At 32.5% G+C, this 23,712-nt stretch overlaps 1 protein-coding gene across 1 annotated transcript in view; it reads right to left on the minus strand.

Moving 5' to 3' along the window:
• Positions 1–23,712, minus strand: part of GPATCH1 (G-patch domain containing 1) — a 55,804-nt gene that overhangs the window by 15,019 nt on the left and 17,073 nt on the right. Inside the window, exons 10-16 of the mRNA XM_074293231.1 lie at positions 15,072–15,276; positions 13,970–14,263; positions 12,547–12,725; positions 10,812–10,939; positions 9,938–10,074; positions 9,540–9,709; positions 3,864–4,077 (exon numbers count right to left, since the gene is read on the minus strand). Of these exons, the coding sequence (XP_074149332.1) occupies positions 3,864–4,077; positions 9,540–9,709; positions 9,938–10,074; positions 10,812–10,939; positions 12,547–12,725; positions 13,970–14,263; positions 15,072–15,276 (1,327 nt within the window). The remainder of the gene's footprint in view (positions 1–3,863; positions 4,078–9,539; positions 9,710–9,937; positions 10,075–10,811; positions 10,940–12,546; positions 12,726–13,969; positions 14,264–15,071; positions 15,277–23,712) is intronic.

Raw genomic sequence — 23,712 nt, forward strand, 5'->3', positions numbered from 1 at the left:
GCACTGCTACAGCTCTGTATCACTATGTCTGAATACACAAATCAAATAAGATATGATGTTATGTAGTTTTTAAACTTTAAAATGTTCTGTGGCACCTAGTATGACTGTGAGAAAATCCTATTTCTTTGACATAAAGTTGACAATAATTTAATTTGTACTTCTGAAATAAAGGATTTTTAAGTTGCACTTATATTCACTTTGCTTGATGATTCTATATCATCAGCTACTTCCAGAAATCAAAAGTAGTGATGACAAAAATCTGCTCTAACAACGATGAAAATAATCTCAAAAAGTATATCTATAAAGTAAGCAGATGCCCATCAGTTTAAGAATAGTTGAATAAGTTGCGGTATATGAATGTAATGTAATATTATTGTTCTATAACAAATAATGAATAGGCTGATTTCAGAAAAGTCTGAAAAAAAAACTTGCATGAACTGATGCTGAGTGAAATGAGAACCAAGAGAACATTATATTCAGTAAAAACAAGATTATGTCATGATGATCAACTGTGATGGATTTGGCTCTTTTCAAGAATGAGGTGATTTAAGGCAATCCCAATAGACCTGTTGATGGAAAGAGCCATCTACATCCAGAGAAAGAATTATGGTGATTAAATGTGGATCAAAACATTTTTCACCTTTTTGGCTGTTGTTTGTTTGTTTTTTTTGTTCTTGTGTTTTTTTCCTCCCTTTTGATATGATTTTTCTTATGCAGTATGATGAATAAGGTATTATATTTAGAAGAATTGTACATGTTTAACCTATATTGGATTAATTGCTGTTTTCAAGATGGGGAAAGTAAGAGGCAGAGAAAAATTTGGAACACAGTCTTACAAAAATGAAAGTTGAAAACTATCTTTACATGTATTTGGAAAAATAAAAACTGAGAATTTAAAAAAAGAAAGAAAATAATTCCAAATTGTAAATATCTGTAAATATAAGTTGATTTTGTTTAAAATGCTTTTAAGCTATCTGTGACAGCAAACTACTAAATAAAAGTAAAGTAGATGCTCATAGATTAAATAATTCTGAATATGCATAAAAAAGGGAAAAGGACCCACATGTGCAAAAAATGTTTGTAGCAGTCCTTTTTGTAGTAGCAAGGAATTGCAAACTGAGTAGAAGCTCATCAGTTGGAGAATACATAATGAATAAATTATGGTATATGAATGTTATGGAATATTATTGTTCTATAAGAAACAATCAGCAAGGTAATTTCAGAAAGGCCTGGAGAGACTTATGCTGATGCTAAGTGAAGCTGAGTAGAACCAGAAGAACACTGTACATAGCAACAAGAAGATTATGTGATGATCAATTCTGATGGTCAGTGGCTCTTTCCAACAAGGAGGTGATTCAGATCAATTCTAATAGACTTGTGATGGAGAAAGACATCTATATCCAGAAAGAGGATTGTAGGGACTGAATGTGGATCACAACATAGTATTTTCCTACCTTTTTGCTGCTATTTTTGTTGTTATTTGCTTTTTTCTTTCTTTCTTATTTTTTTTTTTGAGGCTGGGGTTAAGTGACTTGCCCAGGGTCACACAGCTAGGAAGTGTAAAGTGTCTGAGACCAGATTTGAACTCGGGTCCTCCTGAATTCAGGGCTGGTGCTCTATCCACTGCACCACCTAGCTGCCCCCTGATCTGATTTTTCTTGTGCCGTAATAAATGTGGAAATATGTTTAGAAGAACTGTACATGTTTAATATGTATTGTATTACTTGCTATCTAGGGGAAGGAATTGGGGGAAAGGAGGAAGAAAAATTCAGAATACCCTTGGTTTTGCAAGGGTGAATGTTGAAAACTATCTTTGCATGAATTTTGAAAATAAAAAAATTATAAAAAAGATTTTTAATATATGGATGCAGTGAAATACTATGATTCTTTAAGGAATATTGTCTGTCATGGTTCTTTTCAATAACAAGGTGATTCAGACCAGTTCCAATAGTCTTGTGATGAAGAGAGTTATCTGCATTCAGAGAAAAGACTGTGGGAGCTAAGTGTGGATTACAATACTGAATTTTCATTTTTTTTATTGTTGTTTGCTTGCATTTTATTTTTTTTCCCTCATTTTTTTCCTTTTTGATCTGATTTTTCTTATGTAGTATGTTAATTATGGAAATGTGTATAGAAGAATTGCAAATGTTTAACAATTTGGATTACTTGCTGTCTAGGGGAGGGGGTGGGAGGAGGGGAAAAAATTAGAACACAAGGTTTTGCAAAGGTGAATTCTGAAAATTATGCATATGGAGCTGCTAGATGCGGCAGAACACCAGCCCTGAAGTCAAGAGGACCTGAGTTTAAATCTCATCTTAGACACTTAACACTTCCTAACTATGTGACCCTGGGCAAGTCACTTAACCCCAATTGCCTCAACAACAAAAAAAAGAAAAGAAAAAAGAAAAAGAAAATTATGCATCTGTTTTGAAAATGAACAGCTTTGAGTGAAATGAGCAGAACCAGAAGATCACTATACACTTCAACAACAATACTGTATGAGGATGTATTCTGATGGAAGTGGAAATCTTCAACATAGAGAAAATCCAACTCACTTCCAGTTGATCAATGATGGACAGAAATAACTGCACCCAGAGAAGGAACACTGGGAAGTGAATGTAAATTGTTAGCACTACTATCTATCTACCCAGGTTACTTATACCTTCAGAAGCTAATAATTAATGTGCAACAAGAAAATGGTATTTACACACATATATTGTATCTAGGTTATATTGTAACACATGTAAAATGTATGGGATTACCTGCCATCGGGGGGAGGGAGTGGAGGGAGGGAGGGGATAATTTGGAAAAATGAATAAAAAAATATATATATATAAAAAAAAAAAAAAAGAAAAAAAAAAGAATATCATGAAATACTTAAGTGGTAGATTTTCCCCTCTTGGAATTATTTAAGCAAAAATTAAGTGATTCTTTAACAAAATATTACAAAAGGGTATTTTTCATTGTTGCTTAGGTATTCTTTTTTATTTTATGACTCGATAATTGCTAGATAGTTCTTAAAATTTTTTTCCAACTCCAAATTTATATGTATGATTAAATTAAATGGAAGAGGGGAACACCAAAAAAAAAAAAAAAGAAAATGAACAGCTTTAATTTAAAAAAAAAAAAAAAAAAAGGAAGTAAAAAAAAGAAAAAGAAATATTGTCTGTAAAATATACAGTGAAGCATGGAGGAACTGATAAAAACACAATGTAAATTTACACTATTTAAATTTATATTTATTCTAATTTTGTCCCCAAAGAAAAGAGATGAGAATGTAGCTTCCCTCTCTTTCTTGCAGAGATTGGTAGCCTGGATCAAATGTTTTAAAGAAAAATTATAACCAAGTTAAGTGGATAATAAACGATATAAAATTCAAATACATAAGTGTAAAGTGAATGTATGTGTGTGTTCTCCTATGTATTTCATAGGCAAAAGTTCACAAAGTCCAAAGGACCTAGCCTGATCAACCATAACAATTTCAAAAATCAATTTTTTTTTAGCCATCAAAATTTCCATTAGTTTAGGTCTTTCTCAACAGATTTAAAGTTTTACAAACAAATTGCTTTAGTACCTCCACAAACAAGTATGAAACAAAAGATGGTGATAATAATCCACCAGACACTTGCATTAGAGAGAAATAAGAAACTGTTCTTGTGGAGCAGTGTTAACATAGCCCATGAAGTCCAATCAAGGCACAATTCCTAATGACTAAATTTAATCACTTATTTAATTAAACTAAGAATTGTCTTTGATTGTAAATTATCCTAACATGCAACCATGAAAATAAATCAAATAAGTAGTTTTTTTTGGAAAATTGTCATTTTCTGAATTACAAAAATTTTAAATATGACAACAAATACCTTGTATATTAGATGATGTTTCTACCAAATTACTCAGCTTTGGACTTTTAGGATCTGATCCTCCAGGATCTGCTTGACTGTCTTCATTTTCACTTTCATCTTCTTCAGAGGAAGAGGATTTTTCATCAGAAGAACTGGCAAAGATAGCTTTAAATAAATCCATGGATGGTCTGCTACTTTCTTCATCCTTCTGATCTGCTCTTTCATTTTCCACCTGAATATTATACAATAAAAAGGACAGTACAGAAAGAAAAAGAAAAGGGATATGTTAAAATATTAAGGGAAGAATGTACAGAAAATCCAAAAGCATGTGTGTGCATATTCTCTATCTAGATTTCCCCACAACTAGGAGCAGTACCAGAGGACCCCAAGAAAATAGTCCAATCTTTATATCAGTAAGCAAACTAACAGAAATCATATGATTATCTCAATAGATGCAGAAAAAACATTTGACAAAAATCCAACACTCATTCCTATTAAAAACACCGGAGAGAAGAGGAATAAATGGATATAGGAATAAATTTTCCTTAAAATGATCAGTGACATCTATTTAAAACTATCAGCAAGCATCATATATAGTAGGGATAAACTAGAACCATTCCCCAGAAGCTATGGGGTGAAACAAGGTTGCCCACTATCACCATTAATATTCAACAATGTATTAGAAATGTTAGCTTTAGCAATAAGAGAAGAAAAAAAAGAAATTAGAGTAGGTAATGAGGAAACAAAATTATCACTTTTTGTAGCTGATATGATACTTAGAGAATCCTAGAGAACCAAGTAAAAAATTACTAGAAACAATTAACAGCTTTAGCAAAAGCTTTAGCTTTTGTGCAGGACATAAAATAAATCCATGTAAATCATCAGCATTTCTACATGCTATCAACAAAGAACAGCAGCAAGATATACAAAGAGAAATTCCATTTAAAATAAATGTAGATAATAATATGTTAAAAACGACAATTCTACCTAAATTAATCTTTTTATTCAGTGGCATACCAATAAAACTGCTAAGAAATTACTTTACAGAGCTAAAAATAAATAAATAAATAAATATCCAGAAGAAAAAAAGGTAAAAAATTTCAAGGGAACTAATAAAAAAAATGTAAATGAAGGTGGCCTAGCAGTCATCAAAATCATTTGGTACTGGCTAAAAAACAGAATAGTTGATCAGTGGAATAGGTTAAGTTCACAAAATACAACAGTGTTTGACACACCCAAAGACCCCAGCTTCTGGAATGAGAACTTACTATTTGACAAAAATTGTTGGGAAAATTGGAAAATAGTATAGCAGAAACTAGGCATTGACCCACACCTAACACTGTATTCCAAAATAAGGTCAAAATGGGTACATAATTTAGACATAAAAAGTGATATTATTAGCAAATCAGAAGAGCAAAGGATAGTCAACCTCTCAGGCCTATGGAGAAGAAAGGAATTTGTAGCCAAAGAACAACTAGAGTACATTATGAAATGCAAAATGAATAATTTTGATTACATTAAGTTAAAAAGGTTTTATACAAACAAAACTAATGCAGACAAGATTAGAAGAAAAGTAGAAAACTGAGGGAAAATGCTTATATCCAAGGACTCTGATGAAAGCCTCATTTCTAAAATATATAATTGACTCAAATTTATAAGAATACAAACCATTTTCCAATTGATAAATGGTCAAAGGATAGGAACAACTGTCAGATTAAGAAATTAAAACCATTTCTAGTCATATGAAAAGGTGCTCTAAATCACTGTTGATCAAAGAAATGCAAATTAAAACAACTCTGAAGTACTACTACATACCTCTCAAATTGGCTAAGATGACAGGAAAAGATAATGACAAATGTTGAGGAAATGTGGGAAAACTGGAACACTAAATACATTGTTGGTGGAGTTGTGAACTGATCCAACCATTGTGGAAAGCAATTTGGAACTATGCTCAAAGGGATATCCAACAGTGTCTCTACTGGGCCTGAATCTCAAAGAGATCATAAAAAAGGGAAAAGACCCGCATATGCAAAAATGTTTGTGGCAGCCCTTTTTGTAGTGGCAAGAAACTAGAAACTGAGTGGATGCCAATCAGCTGGAGAATGGCTAAATAAGTTATGGTATATGAATGTTATGGAATATTATCGTTCTATAAGAAACAATCAGCAGGATGATTTCAATAGAGGCCTGGAGAGACTTACATGAACTGATGTAAATGAACTGAGTAGAACCTAACGAACATTGTACACAGCAACGGCAAGATTATGTGATGATCAACTGTGATGGATGTGGCTCTCTTCAACAATGAGTTGATTCAGGTCAATTCCAATAGACTTATGATGGAGAGAGCCATCTATATTCAGAAAGAGAATTGTGAGGACTGAATGTCAATCACAACACAGTATTTTCACCTTTTTTATTGTTGTTTGCTCACTTTTTATTTTCTTTCTCATTTTTTGTCATTTTTTCTTGTCTAGAATAATTGAGGAGACAGGCATATAAGAACTGCACATGTTTGACATATATTGATTATTTGTTGTCTAAGGGAAAAGGTTGGAAGGAAGAAAAGGAGAAAAAATTTGGAACACAAGTTTTTGCAAGGATGAATGAAACCCTGAATTAGGATGGTTGTAGTATGAATAAAAAGAGATGAAATGCTGAAGAATTAGAATCAATAAAACCTGGTCAACTGAATGACTGGAGGAGAAAGGGAGTTGGGGAGGCAATGAACCAGAGTAAAATGTCATGGATGACTCTATGGTCACATCATAAACAAATTATATAAGGAAAGAAGAAATTATATATTAGATCTATGAATAGAGGATGAATTTATGAGCAAACAAGAGAAAGGATATTTTGATTACATAAAACTAAAAAATATTTTTAAATGAAAACAATATAGCTAATACTAGAAAAGAAACAGGTTATTAGGGGAAACCTCTACAGGAGATTTCTTTGATAAAGCTCTTATTTCCAAGACAAAGAACTGATTTAAATGTATAAGAATAAAAGCTATCCCTCAATAGATAAATGACCATATGAGAAAAATAGGCAATTTTCTTTTTTTAAATCTAATTTTATTTCATGTTTTAAATTCTCCTCTCTAATCTGCCCCTCCCTCCTTTACTTGTTGAGAAAGCAAAAAACCAAAACCTGTTAAAAATATGTAGTCAAGCAAAACTAATTCCCACATTAGTTATTCTAAACAAAGAAACAAACAAAAAACTCCTTTAATCTGAACTTTGATTTTATTACCTCTCCATATAGAGGTGAACAGGATAGTTCACCATAAGCACTCAGAGGTTCCTAAGCCTTTCAAAGTTATTTATCTTTAAAGTATTGTCATTACTATATACATTATTCTCCTGATTCAGATTACTTCACTTTGAAACAATTCCTACAAGTCTTCTCAGGTTGTTCTAAAACCATTCCCTTCATCATTTCTTATATTACAATAGCATTCTATTACATGCTCACAGAATAATTTGTTTAGCCATTCTTGAACTGAAGGGGACACCATCATTTTTCAATTCTTTTCCTATCATGAAAAGAACTGCTATAAATATTTTTGTACCCAAGGGTCCTCTTTCTCTTTCTCTGATGTCTTTGTGGTATGACTACTTAGTTATGGTACTGATGGAACAAAGGATATGCATAGTTTAATACCTTTTTGACTATATGAACTGGCAGTTTTCAAAAGAAGTAAATCTTTGTTTTCACTAGTCATATAAAAAATGCTATAAAATATATTTCATATGACTGCACATGTATAATCTATATTAAACTGCTTGACCTCTCAAGGAGAGGGAAAGGAAAGGAAGTAGGGAAATTTAACTCAAAAATTAAAAAACAAATGTTAAAATTTTGTTTTGATATCATATTGTTTTCAATTTTAGTTGGAAAATAAAATAAAATACAAAAATTTCCCAAAATGCTCCAGATCACTATTAATTTAAAAAATTTAAATTAAACTAACACTAAACTTTTACCTCATACTTACTAGATTGACAAAGTTGACAAAAACATAAAATGACAAATGTTGGAAGAACCACAGAAAAATAGACAATTATTTGACGAACTAGTGGTGAACAAGCTGTGAACTGGTCCAACCATTCTAGAAAGTAATTTCTAGCTGTATCAAAAAAGTTATTAAACTGTGCATAGCCTAAAACCCAGTATTATCCCTACTTAATTAAAACCCTAAAAAAGACCAAATAAAGAGAAAAAGGAGCAAGATGTACAAAAATATTCATAGGAGCTCATATTGTACTGGTTAAGACCTAGAAACTAAGGGAGTACCCTTCAATTGAGGAATGGCTAAACAATTATGTAACATAAACTCAACAATATCATTATGTTATAAGAAATAACAAAAGGGAAGATTTCAATGAAACCTGGAAAGTTATGTATGAACTGATCTAGAGTAAATAGAACAGAATTAGGAACAATTATATAACAATAGCAATGTAAAAACAAACACCTCTGAAAGACTTAAAAACTAATCAATGAAATGACCAGCCATGACTCCAGGGGTACAATGATGGAGATAGCTACCCATAAATATTGACAGAAACAGGAAGGATTCAAGATTCAGAACAATACATATATTTTTGAACATTGCTAATATAGAAATTTATTTTGCTTCACTATGTATTTTTGTCAGAAAGATATTTTTCTTTCTCAGAATGGGAATAAAGGAGACAGGGGTGTAGAAAATAATGTGACTTATTCTCTTCCCTATCAAGAAGAAGCTACTATAAGATATTTCCCACAATGTAGGAAGGAACTCTTTATCAACTCTCATTAACCTTTGTGCATCTTCAAACAACCTTTGGAGATACTGATTAGCATGTCTTTAGGTAGGTCTGAAACCTGCCCAGTCAGGTACTTTCCATCTAGCTCCTGAACCCTCCCTCTTAATTTCACCCTGATCTCCTTGAGAATCTCCCAAGGTTCAATTTCTATAATAGATCTAGTTGTAATAAAGATCTTTGCTAAGTTCTCTTCAGAACAAAGCCCACTATGGGGTACTGTCTCTCTCTCCTCTTAGTGTCTGCTCTCTAATAGTGCCTTTCTCCTTCCTAGCTAATTAATGATTAGGTCTCATGGCATATTTCTTTAATGGATTCTTCCAAATTCCTTTCCTTTCTAACTATATGCTCTTCCAACTCTATTTCTTATTTGCCACTTCTGGTGCCTATTTTACCTCTTCATTTTGTTTGTAATCTATTTCCCTAAATAAATCTACCATTTGCCAAAGAAAATGGCCATTGTGAATTTGTCACATACTTATTTTGAACTAGGTATTGCTATCCCAACATCAAAAATAGGTGTCTGTTAATTGAAAAAATGTTAACTAAAAATAAAGACTACTTCTTAGGTTGTAAACATAAGAGAATAGAAGAAAAGTGTTTTCTATAGAAAGGGAAGTTTAGAAAAAGGAAGATTTGAGAATTTAATACATCAATAATTTTATGTCAATGTTTAATACAGGCAGTTCTATTTATACATAGTACAACTCTGCTACATTAGGTTCAATCTAAATCATTTTTCTAACATTGGTAAAAATTACTACTAGATTCTAGGACTCTAAAGAGTAACTTAACAACTATACAAATCACTGTAATGGAGAAAAATAATGGTTTCAGCATAAAGAGCATGAGAGCATGACAAAAATAGCAGTCTTATTTCTACCTTTGTTGAAGATGATTCCATTGTACTGACTTCAGCATTATTTACTAATGGCCTCAGCTGTTGCTTCTGAATTTCAGCTTCTGATCTAGCCATACTTAGAAATTCACTAATAGAATCTTCTTTCTTCTCTTCTTGGTCAGGTATATCCCATCTGGATGGCTTTCTTGGTTCTAAAAATTGATAGATACCAAGAATAATACAGTCATACAAATAAAATTCTCCATCAACTAGATCACTTATTGTTCATTAATTATTATACTTTAAATAATCTTGGAACACAAAAAAACAAGCTAATTTATAAATGTCTGGATAATTCTAATGAAGTTTGTAAGCAATTTGCTTGGTCACATATTAAGATACTGACATTTATGATGTTAATCAAATGATGTCCTACTTACTGTTGCGACTGTGATTCTCTTGTGCCCTTTCATTTGATACTTGAGTTGTAGTTAATGCTGTGGACTCAGTTACTGTTAAAAAGTTAAACACTGAATATTTATCACGTTTAACTTTTGGTAATCCAACTATAGTTGAACTAGAAGGGGAGAAGATGAATTTTAATTAATACCAGCTTTCAAAAAATTATCCTTAGATAATATCAACTTTTCTTATTTTGTCCTAACAGGCTCTACAAAGATCTATATTAGTTAAAGTTATTCAATTAGTTTAAAGAACCACTTTTAATTAATTTTTTTAAAAATTCATTTGTAGGGCACATGAAGAATATTTTCCAGAAGCAAGACAACTTTAAAACTACAAGTTGATTTTATTATATATTTAAAAGAAAAAACAACAAACTGTACATACTAGAAATCTGACATTTCATGGAAATTCTCCTTTTCTCTTCTACTTTATATGTGCAAATGTTTGTTAAGTTCAAAATTAAAATTAGAATTAATTTTAAAAGAAGTCTTTCCCAGTCCTCACAAATGCCTATATTTAAGTATTAATGAAACTTATTACAAAAGTATGGTAAGTTTTGGTTTAATCGTACACCTTTTCTTATAATTTATAACTAAATGCAAAGGATTGCATTGCCATGGGAGGATAAAAACATGTAACATTCAATTTAAAATGCATAAAGAATATAAAACTGATGTTAAAGGAGTTATAGATAATTGTGAAAATTCTAAGACTACTAGTAATAAGTAAAATACTAAAAGATTTATAAATATTTAAATATAAAAATAGATGTTATCTTTACTTTGGCAATACAAAAAAGCTGTGCTGATGGAAAAATCTGCCTTTAACCTTACTATCATAACAACTTACTCTGGGTAAGGATCAGGAATGTTAAATCTTTTACAAAGCAGTTTTTCAGGGTGCCACTCAAATTTATCTCTTGTGAGCTTTCCAAACATCTTCATCTTCACAGCAGATAGTTTATCATCAACATCATTCTGTAAAAAGCCAAGTGTTTTATTTTCTCTCTGCTTTTGTGCTATCCTGCCTGCCTTGGCCTGTAACACTCCCTTTTGTTACCATTGCCTCTTGAAATTCTTAATTTGCTTCAAAACTAAGCTCATATGCCATCTGCTACATAAAGTGTTTTCTGATCCCCTAGCTAGCTTTCATGCATTCTCCTCCCACAACTGTCTTGCATTAAATCTTCTATGTATTTGGCATGTACTTTGTACATGTCACTTCCCCAAAAGAAGGTAAGCTCTTAAAGGGCAGGAACTGTTTTATTTTAATCTTTCTAACCCCACTATTCACTATAATACCCAAAATAAGGAAGCACTTAACACATGTTAACTAGTTGAATGATTGTGTAAAAATCTAATCTGATTAACTGAATACAAAGAGGGACTTAAAAAAAAAAATTATTTAAAAAAACCCCAGATCTTTTATATGTCTATATTGTCTTACAGCCAAACTGGTGAAATGATGTACTGTCAAATGCTTCTATATTTCTGTAAGACATCTAACAGAGTTTCAGCAGCCTCAGTGTGGGAATCCTTTGATCAATACAGATCAGTAAGTAACTCATTTGTAATACAGAGTCTTCTAGAGTGGCCTAGATCTCATTCCCCTCAAACTGACAATGATGACAAAAGAGGAAAATGACAAATGCTAAAGGGGCTGCAAGAAATCAGGCACACTAATATTGTTGGTGGAACTGTGATTTCATCCAGTCATTCTGAAAAAACAATTTGGAATTGTGCCCCAAATGATGTAAATTGAACCTATCTTTTGACTCTCTAAGACTTTTTGCTCCAAAAGATCAAAGGAAAAAAGGATTCCCAAATGTACAAAATTATCACACCTCCTTTATAAGAACCCAAAGCTAGAAACCAAGGGGTTGCCCTCCATTTCTAAAATAGTCACACAAATTATGGTATGTGAATATAACAGATTACTAATACACCATAAAAAGACAAAAGGATAGCTTTAAGGAAAATGGGGCGACTTCTATGAAGTAATACTGAAAGAGCAGAACTAGGAAAACAAATTATATAGAACATTGTAAAGAAAAACAATCCTTAAAGACTTTAAAACTCTGATCAATGAAATGATTAACCATCAGTCCAAATGATTGAAGATGAAGCAAGTCACTCACCTTTACCAGACAAGTGATCAGACTTAATACAGAAAGTGACAAACATTTTGGGGCATAAACATTGAAGGAATTTGTTTTGCTTAACTATGAATGTTTATGATGGTTTTATTTTTGAGGATGTCTTTTGTTAATTATTTTTATTTATTTGGTAGGAGGAATAGATGTTAGGAGAGATAAGTTATAAATACATGTAATAAAAAAATACAAATTCCTTTTTAAAACAACTAAAAAAAAAAAAAAAAGGTGAACAGGAAACTGAAAGATTAAGTAATTTCCCTTAGCTCACACAGCTAGTGTGTCAGAGGCAGGACTAGAATTTCTAATTCCAAGGCTAGCCCTTTAACCACTACATCACACTGCCACATTACTTGTGTTATACAATTTATATAGTTTCCTAGAACTTTTTAAGTTAAAAATTGACATTGTAATAAGATTATGATAGCAAACCTCTTGGTCTCGAGGAACTTCTACTTGGTCTGTGTCATCTTCCAGTTTGGCATGAGTAAATCTGGAAGACAGTGATGAACTGGAGGGTTTGTACAGCATAGCTGCTCGCACAAATTCATCACGTTCTCGTCCTCGTTCCCATTCGGTCATCCTAGGATCTAAACAACTCTCCACAGCATCTATTGTACAGAAGAGAAGGAATAATTTCACTGTAAAAATAAAAGGCCTCCTACATGTACCTAAATATTTACAGCTGCACTTTTTGTATTAGAAACAAAGCCAAAATCCACTTATCAGGAAATGATTAAACAAGGTGTGATATATCAATGCAATGAAATATTATTATGCTAGAAACATAACAAATATGACAAATGGCAAATTTATACAAACTGGTGTAAAACGAGGATAAAAAGAAGCAGGAAAGTAATCTGTATGCCAACTTTTTTTTTAAAAATAGAGCCTTAAGGAAACTATTTCGTTGATAAGATGATCCACCATTAATATTTGAGCTAATTTGTGTCGATCAAAAATTTAAAATCTACATTTCTAATTTTTGTAACAAGAAACAAAATATTTAACTACAATGATATTTTTTTAAAAAAATTAACTTCAGATTAGACTAAGAAAGTATTTCAAAGACAAAAATTTTTTTTTTTAAATCTAATTTAACATTAGCCTAGGAAAAATAAAACAGTACTATTTTCTCCCTCACCATGACAATCAGTTAATTTTGTTATATTTACTAAGGAAAGCATTCATTAAAAAGGCCCAAAAAATTGGTCATCGATATTAAGTATTCAGATATTTTTTGTTTTAAATTTAGAATCTTTAGAAATCCAAACACTGACTTTTCTGCCTATGTAGCAAAAACATTTTATTACAGTTAAAATCATAACCTTTAAATAAACATTAATAATTAATGCTTCTTGGGCAACAAGGTAGCAAAGAAATCTGTAAAACAGATCATCACAAAACAACTTTCATTTCTAACATATTTGAAGGTACTCAAAGAGCAAAAGCTACCCTCATTCACTAGATGTCTACACAAGCCCTTAAAGAACATGAAAAGTGACATTTATATTATTTTCATTAATTTTTAAGATTAATTTAAAATTAATTTTCTCTCTCTCTTGTATTTGGATAATTAATATCAGCTATTCCATCGCTCTTCCTCTATCATTGCTTTCCAACCCTATTTTTTTTTTTCCCCAATTCTATTTCTTTTTAACTACATTCCAAATCTAACACTAGGTAAGGGTTTGAGAGATCGAAGATGCAAACACCCATATTAAACCTAACTCAAAGGTAAAGTGGATTTAGTACCACCAGAATAAAGAACAAGACTTTTCTATTGAATCATATAAAAATTCATCAGTGGCCTAAAATGAATTTAAAAAGTATAGTAAAATGATTTCCAGATTACCTTTCTGCCCTTGTTTAATATTGCCTAAGTATTTCTCGTATCGTTTTTGTTTTTCAGGATCTTTTGCAAAAGGTCTGAAATCAGATCTTCCTGCAGTTACATTTCCACTCAATACCAACTGCTGTGTGTATGAAGCATCATCTGGAGAATCTGGTTGAAATCTGTTACTCCAAGCTTTGGATATTAAAGCCTTTGCCTTTATTTCAGCTGCTTTGATTTCAGTTGCCCGTTTCATTTCATTTATTCTTTCTTTATCTTTCTGGGATAAAAACTCTAAAATAGATGTTGTTGAACCTAAATAAAAAACAGTAAAAGTTGAGAAGTATCACTTATAACCATATTTATATATCTTTTTAAGCTTTATTATACATTTTTGATACCTTAAAATTAATAAACTTTTAACTATGTTAAATTTTTTAAGGAGGTTAAAACCTCTCATATATATCAATTAATTTTCTCTCATACTATCCCTATGAACGAGACATAGGTCAGATGCTGACATTCAAATTTTAGAGATGTCAAACAATTGCAGTGAAATAATCCAATGTTCATTAAACAAAATAATAATAGAAAATGGAATCATTTTGGGTCATCTTAACCTGATGTCCTTACTATACTGGGCTACACATTACTTCAATATGCCTCTATGATACTCATCATTCTGGATCAATGACAAAACCTACATTGTAGGCACAAGACAATATTCCAAAGTAGATCTTTGTATTATAATCCATACAATACTCCCCAATACCAAATTAAGAATACCATAAAACCAACTTCTGGACTTTCCTTCTAAGTGACAGAAAAGAACAACAATGACTTTGTGATGAGTAGTAATAAAAGTCTGAACAAAAAAAATGGTAAAGTCAACAAATTACTGGTAAATAAAGGAATATAAATATATTATCTTTATTAGCTGTGTATTGACTTTTGGTTATTTGTTAGGCAGTTCTGATATATGACATAAAAATATCATTCAAGGAAAATATTTACATTTTAACATTTTAGAAATACAAAATTATGTCTAAATATTCATGGGTACAAAAGAACCTTCTTAAATAAATTACATGATATTCACTGAAATGAGTTTTGTTTTACATACCTTCAATAGGAGTTTCTCCAAGCATTTCTCCCCTCTTAGATGCATTTAATTGATACCTGCTTTGTCTTGACATGTCACTTAATATTTTCCCAGTTGATTCTGATAGTGCTTGACATAAATGAGAATTTTCAGAGGTTGCAATTACCACAGGTCTGAAATAATGGATTGGTCTGTAATCCTTTGGCAATTCAGGTGGTGGATAAATCTTTTAAAATAAGCAGAAAATACAGGTTATAAACAACCATCTTCACTTCCACCACCACACCACCTTATATTCTAGTTTTTATCCCAGGTAGCTAACATAAATATGAACATATTACATTTAACTTTTAAAACTATAATCACAAATCTACGGATTCATACTAGTTACAACTATTACGTTTATAAAAATGAAAGCATTTGTTAAATAACCATAGACAACTCAACTATTCCCAACCCTTCGGTTTTTATAACTCCCTAGTCTCCACTAAATATATTGCTGGAATGCATTTTCTATATAAAATGTACTAGGCCCTAAAGGTTGTAGCAATCCCAAGCCTACTGCTAAGCTGTCTCAATGAAACCTACAATTATTTGAAAGAGTTCAGTTAAATGATCTATAGAGGCAGCTGTGGCATTGCAAATAAGAGTTCTGTGTCTAGAGTCAGGAAAATCTGAGTTCAAATTTGGCCTCCAACACTTATAGCTGTGTAACCTTGGGCAAATCACTTAAACTCTATTTGCCTCAGTTTCTACAACTATAAAATAGGAATAACAATAGTGCCTATCTTTCACAGTTGCTGTAAAGATCAAATAAGATAATATTTGCAAAAGCACTCAGCATAGTGCCTGGCATGGAGAAAGTAATATAAATACTTGTTCTCTTCCCCTGGTAGAAAAAATGAATATTATCTAGATTGCTGAACAGGGCTAGACAAAATTAGACCATTAACATATATATAGAAATTCTAGAATCCTTAAGGATTTGCTCTTGGATCTTCTTCTGGAGTACAGCAGAACAGGAGAGGCTTTCTCCTTCCCTATCTCTTGCTTTCTTGAATGCAAAAGAACAGTCATAGTACTACAAAAACACACATACGCCAAAGGAAAGTTTACATTCAGTCTAAAAGGACAATTTAAGGATAATATTGCTGATCCCTGACCACTAATGCAGAGGGGCAGCTATTTTGAATTTCCTAAACAGCATGATCGCAGCGTCTAATCTTCTAGTAGAGAAAGGGAAATTTACTGGAGCACCAGGTTTGCAACTGTTTTATGGTTAATCTCAAATTCAATATTTTCTGAGCTTAAGAATTAGGAAGCTATGAAAATATAAAGACTGATGCCTTTTAAGTGGTGGAAACTGAACTGTGTATGTGATAAGTTTCAGTGAATGATGAGAAGAAATAGGGAAAATTGTTAGAGATTTCGCTAATCATTGAATTCTGTATTTTATAATAGATTCATAAGCTATAAACCTGAAGATTGGCATAGCATACAAAAAATAACAATAATTCAGAGAACAAGCTATGTCTTCTTAACTGCCTGAGTGAAAAGCAATCAAATCTAAGAAATTACAGTAGATATTAAGGAAAGAAATAATGATACAGATCTTTTTCTGTGGATCAAAAATATTTGATCTAGTTTTAAAAAAAAATCAGAAGCTATAAAACCTGCCATTAATATTATGATGTGTTAAAAAAAAATTATTTTTGTTTTCAAAGCATATTAATGGACAAGAGAAAAAGCTCCTAAGCTGCCCTCAAAATGGAATTTGCAGTTAATGTCAGTCAGGATTCATCTGTGCAAAAATCATTGATTTCCAGATTCACCCAGTGTAGCCAGCAAGAATATCTGATCCACAGTGCATGGATTCCTTTAGGAAAACAAGAAATTAAAAACAAACAAACAAACAACAAACACATACACACCAAAAAAAAAAAAAAAAAAAAAAAAAAAAAAACAAACAAACAACAACAAAACCCCCCCCACACACACACATACAAAGCAAAACTTTTTTATTCAAAGATAACAAAGTTCAAACATTACATAGAATTCCCAATCCCTCTAATTTTGTCAGCCTGCATTTTGAACTTCCTTTTTTTTTGCCTAAATTTCTTCATCTTATGCTCATCATGCTTTTAAGAGGTATTGTAAAGACAGTATTTTAAAGTGCTTTTCAAAGCTTATAATGGGAACAGCTAGGTAGTACAATGGATGGAGTACCAACTCTGGATTCCAAAGAACCCGAGTTCAAATCCGGATTCAGACATTTGAAATTTAATAGCTGTGGGATTCTAGACAAATCGTTTAACCCTAATTGCCTCACCAAAAAGGGAGGGGGGGAAATCATAGCTCAGCAAGTTTCCAAGCATGTTTACCTTTTGGGAAGAATCTCAACCACAGAATGAAGTGTCTTGACAATGACACTGTGTAGAACTTTGGATGGGAGAAAGAGAGACTCACCAGAACAACAAAAGATTGCCCAAAGAATAACAATTCCAAGTTCAGTATCCTTTCAGAAGTTAAATCAGGAGTGGATGAAACCATGGGTTCTTTTAGTATTTTACATTTCGTATGTGTTCACAGGTTTTGCTGAGATCATGTACAATTATCAATAACCATATTGTACATGAGTACAGGATGGGGGGGGCCCTATTTAGAGCATGCTATAAACACATACTATGCCATCATACTCATCATCACCAGTATAACCACCACTATCACCATCATCAACAAAATGACTAGTACTTATATAGTACTTTAATGATTCAAAGAACCGTATAAATATTACCTTGCTTGATTTTCACAATAGCTCTATAGGACAGGTGTCATTATTACCCCCATTTTATATATATCAGGAAACTAAGGAAAGGTGACTAGTCCAGGGTCATGGCTAAAAACTGTCCTGGGCAGGATTCTAACTCAGTTCTTCATGATTCCAAATTCAGCACTGTATCCATTATGCCACCTAGCTAGCTGCCTGACCTAAATTTTATTTTAGAGACTTTCCTGGAATAATCCAAGATAAGGGCAACAACTCAAAGGAAGAGAAACTGAGCCTTTGGAATCAATCTCCCAGGTTCATGTGAAATCTTTGGGCAGCACTGAGCCACAAGTTACATGTACATGTGTTTCTTCAAATAGAAGGTGAGCTCTTTCAGGACAAGAACTGTTTTGTTGTTGACTGATTACCTTCCTGGGTGAGTACAATAGAATGACAATAGACTAGCTTAGAATTACAGGGAAAGAGGTCAAGTTGGATTGCACTGGAGAAAATATGCAGTGCTCGCAATATTTCTAAGCTTTCTCCTATTAAGAAAGTCAAATTTTAAAACAACAATATTTTTCCTGTGATCTAAGGCTGCATATCTCGGCACACTATGATTTAGGAAGGATCAAAGTGAATCAATCAAATAACAAGAATATGAGACGGTGGATAGACCATTTATGGACAACCATCTTGTTATCTTCAATACATTTCCCCTTGCTCCACTCCCTCACTCCCCAAACAAAGAGCCAAGACATTGAACAGATACTCTATGGAGGAGGCAACTAGGTGGTGCAGTGGATAGAGCACCAGCCTGAATTCAGGAGGACCCCAGTTCAAATCTAGTCTCAGACACTTAACACTTCCTAGCTGTGTGACCCTGGGCAAGTCACTTAACCCCAGCCTCAGGAGAAAAAGAAAAAAAAGAGAGAAATACTCTATGGAGTATTTATAGAAGGATATATAATTTCAACTAGTGGAAGAATCTAAAGGAATGAAATCAAAAAGATTAGATTACAATGCAGATTGTCCCATTTGTAAATCGACAAGAAAATGCTAGATTTAGAATTTATTTTTAATTCAAATAATATTAGTTTATTATGTTTATCAAACATTGACTTTTATTCACTTTCTTCTTAAACTTAAAATGCAATTTCTTTAAAAATCTCAATTATATGGGCTATACTTGGGCTAGTCTCATCTGTTATTCTAGAGAAGACTTCCCTGCTTGGACCATAACATGTATCAAGGATAAAATAACTAAATTAAAATTTTAATTATTGTTCTGGCCATGCTTTAATTTAAAATTTTAATGTCAAGCTTTATTTTTTCATCTGAGATATTTCCATATAAATAATTAAATTTTACATTCTTACTTTAAAATACAAATCTGAAATTCACATATTTGTGATATTCAAAATTCTCAAAATTGACAGTTAATAACACATTAATAAAGGCAAAATAAATCAACTGAAATGATTAATTTATCAAACAAATTCAGAAGAACAATAATTTTAAAATATTAATGGTTCTTCTTTGCCTAAACATAGAAATAATTGTAAAGAGTCTGCATTTATCCCACTTACCTTCCCATAAAATTTTAAACTACTTAGAAGCTGAACTATGTAAAATCTAAACTTTAAAAACAGCAAAGTTTTAACACCATATACCAAGATAAGATCAAAATGGGTCCATGATTTAGGCATAAAGAGGGAGATAATAAATAGATTAGAGGAACAGAGGATAATCTACCTCTCAGACTTGTGGAGGAGGAAGGAATTTATGACCAGAGGAGAACTAGAGATCATTATTGATCACAAAATAGAAGATTTTGATTACATCAAACTAAAAAGTTTCTGTACAAATAATACTAATGCAAACAAGATTAGAAGGGAAGTAACAAATTGGGAAAATATTTTTAAAAACAAAGGTTCTGACAAAGGTCTCATTTCCAAAATATATAGAGAACTGACCCTAATTTATAAGAAACCGAACCATTCTCCAATTGATAAATGGTCAAAGGATATGAACAGACAATTCTCAGAGGAAGAAATTGAAACTATATCCACTCACATGAAAGAGTGTTCCAAATCACTACTGATCAGAGAAATGCAAATTAAGACCACTCTGAGATACCACTACACACCTGTCAGATTGGCTAAGATGACAGGAACAAATAATGACAAATGTTGGAGGGGATGTGGGGAAATTGGGACACTAATACATTGCTGGTGGAGTTGTGAAAGAATCCAGCCATTCTGGAGAGCAATCTGGAATTATGCCCAAAAAGTTATCAAACTGTGCATACCCTTTGACCCAGCAGCGCTACTACTGGGATTATATCCCAAAGAAATACTAAAGAGCGGAAAGAGACATATATGTGCCAAAATGTTTGTGGCAGCTCTTTTTGTTGTAGCTAGAAACTGGAAGATGAATGGATGTCCATCAGTTGGAGAATGGTTGGGTAAATTGTGGTATATGAAGGTTATGGAATATTATTGCTCGGTAAGAAATGACCAGCAGGAGGAATATAGAGAGGCCTGGAGAGACTTAAATCAACTGATGCTGAGTGAAATGAGCAGAACCAGAAGATCACTGTATACTTCAACAACAATACTGTATGAGGATGTATTCTGATGGAAGTGGAAATCTTCAACATAAAGAAGATCCAACTCACTTCCAGTTGATCAATGATGGACAGAGGTAGCTACACCCAGAGAAGAAACACTGGGAGGGGAATGTAAATTGTTAGCACTAATATCTGTCTGCCCAAGTTGCATGTACCTTCGGATTCTAATGTTTATTGTGCAACAAGAAAATGATATTCACACACATGTATTGTACCTAGACTATATTGTAACACATGTAAAATGTATGGTATTGCCTGTCGTCGGGGGGAGGGAATAGAGGGAGGGGGAGTAATTTGGAAAAATGAATACAAGGGATAATATTATAAAATATATATATATAAAAACAGCAAAGTTTTAAAACTATATAACCTACATAAGTAGTTGATCAAAGAAATAGTATTATCACCAATTGATAATTTGTTTTCCCTGGTCCCTCTAGATAAAAGTTCCTAGCAAAAAAAAAAAAAAAAAGACTCTGGCTATCTTAAGTGTAAAGAAAAGACCTGAAGCTGACCTTAAAAGGTACTTACTACTAGAGGTAGTACAACTAGAGGTCTTCATGCATTAGTCCAATTATAATGATCAGATAATGTTATAAAGGGAAATTTGATTCATGCTTCAAGTAGGGGATTGGACAAGATGATTTCTGAGGACTATTTCACTTCTAGTTATCTTCATAATTCCTTTGTTCTAGTAACCAATGAGCATGCACATCAATGAGATAAAAATTCAATGAACGTTAACATCAATCACTTACTTTCTGCCCAACTCCACTCTCAGAAAAATTTAACTAAACTCACAAACCACTCATCACAAAAGAATAGCATTTCCTCTATATGATTTAAATCAAATATTTTTTTTTTTTTTCCATGCAAAGAAAGGATGGAGAAGTTATGGTTTTCTTATGGATTGAAAATGTGATTTATTACCACCCACTGAAAAGCCTAACTACTTATGTGAATAATAAGCATGAACAAAAGCATTTACTAAGAGTTTATTATATGTGAAAAAATATACTAAGTGCTGGTTTTGAAAAATACAAAAGACCTCAAAGATGCTTACATTATAGCAGGAGACAATACATATAAGGAAGTACTGGCCAGGTATTTTGCTTTGAGAAGTCTATAGTTGATCCTACAATAATCATTGGAGCTTACTGACTAGGAAACTGATACAGTCAGATCTTTACCTTAAGAAAATCACTTTGGTAATAAGGTGTAGGATGCATTGGAGTGAAAAGAGAAACTTAAGAGTTGGAAGGCCAAATTGAAGAATATCACAACAGCCTAGGTGAGAGGTGATAAGGACCTGAAACAGTATGGTAGTTATAAATAAGTGGAGAGAAAGTGATATATTTAAGAGATGTAGTAGAGGTAGATTGGGCAACTGATAGAATATGTGCAGTGAGTGAAGATGATTCCATAGTTATAAACCTGGGTGAGGAAGTTAGTGGTGCCCTTGAGGATATAATATGGAAATTTGGAAGAGAAGTGGGTTGAGAGAAAAGATAATGAATTCTATATGTGAGATATTGAGTTTGAGTTACCTACAGGCATCCTATTTAAAATGTCCTAAAGAAAGCTAATGATGCAGCATAAATCTCAGGAAAAGATATATAGATCTAAGAGTCAATGACATACACATGACAATTAAACCCATGGAAGCTGATATGGTCAAGAAGTGAGAAAGTCCAGGGAGGAAAAAAGGGAAAAGTCAGAACCTCTTGTTTACCCACAGTTAGCAAGAATGACATAGATAATAAATTAGCAAAAGAGACCGAGAAGAACTGATCACAGAGATAGAAGGAAAACTATGCAGTATTGTGAACTGAGGTAAACATAATTATTAATAGTGATTCCAGTATAATAATGGAATGTTATTTCCCTCCTAATGGAAACAGCTATATTCCCTGATAGAAAAACTAAAGGTTATGTGTACTAGATGAGCCAAACCACTGTCATCACTTCAACTACCACACTTCCCCTTAGACACTGGAGGAAGCAACTCAGGACGGGACACAAGAGCCCCAGAACTAGCAATGGCTCCCTGACTACCAACCTTTCTTCCAGTCTGGCTCCTACAGATGTCACACAGAGTGAAGAACTCTTCTGGTTATGCAAGCTGTCAGATGCCTCTGCAAGTACTACATAGTTACTATAGACCAAGGAAAGAAAGAAGTCACTGGCATGGTCAAAAGGGTTAACATCAGAGAGGGATATGATTTTATCAATGGAATAACAGCAAAGAAATCAGACCAATGGGCTTGCCTATCTACCCTATAGCTGAACCTTCCTATATAGTCCTTCCATACTACAATTTGATCTCCTTGATTTTCGATGTTATTATTTTGAAATATAGGTACAGGTTATACATGTTGCATCAATAACATTGCTATATTAAATGGTTTTAATTACTTTTGTTCTTTTTGGCTACATAAGAGAAGGTACTACGAAAAGAGTGATAAAGTAACTGCTGTAAAAGACAATATGAATCACTAAAACATTTCTTATGAGTTAGTTTTATTTGGGGGGGAATGTCATTTGGTACTTTCCTTGTCTAGCACCTTCAAAATCTCTTCTTGAAAGTATCTATGATTTGCAGTTTCATGTGTAATCATCTTTTTTTTTTTTTCCCCCCCCTATTCTACTGTTATGGAAATACTTGTTTTATTTCTTAAATTCAGAATAAAATAAAGTGAAAAAAACTGATGATATGTAGCAATCCACAACCTTTGGGTTCCTTCATTTTTGAATGCTAAACTCTATTTTACAATATATTTATCACCTCTCTCCTTTTAGGACTACCTTCACACTCCATTCTACTATTAGGAAGATATAGGATTTAACTGAGGCTCTCCAATTCATTTGTCTACCCACCTGAGATAAAGAAAGAGTAGCTGCTAAGGTTAAAAGTTAAGAGAAGAGTCTTATTCAGGGTTGGCCAGGAAATAAGCCAGTATTCTCTTTCTTCAGACATCCTGCTTCACAGCTGGAAGGATACTAGGAATCTCTGAGTTTGTACATAGCCCTTTTCACTTCCTGCTAGAATGATGGAAAGTCCCTTTATTTCTCTGAAACTCACTTTCTTTACACTGATAAAATGAGGATAATACCTATAAGAATAACCCTATCCCTCTTATCCAGTTATAAGAGGATTAAATGAATTATATTAGTAATTATTACTATTATGTTGCCCCCAAATTAAATCAAAATAAAGCTCTGATTTATTTCTAAAATATTTTTCTTTGAACGAGAAGTGGACT

The sequence above is a fragment of the Sminthopsis crassicaudata genome, chromosome 2 (genome assembly GCF_048593235.1).
Source record: "Sminthopsis crassicaudata isolate SCR6 chromosome 2, ASM4859323v1, whole genome shotgun sequence".
NCBI classification, from domain to species: Eukaryota; Metazoa; Chordata; class Mammalia; order Dasyuromorphia; family Dasyuridae; genus Sminthopsis; species Sminthopsis crassicaudata.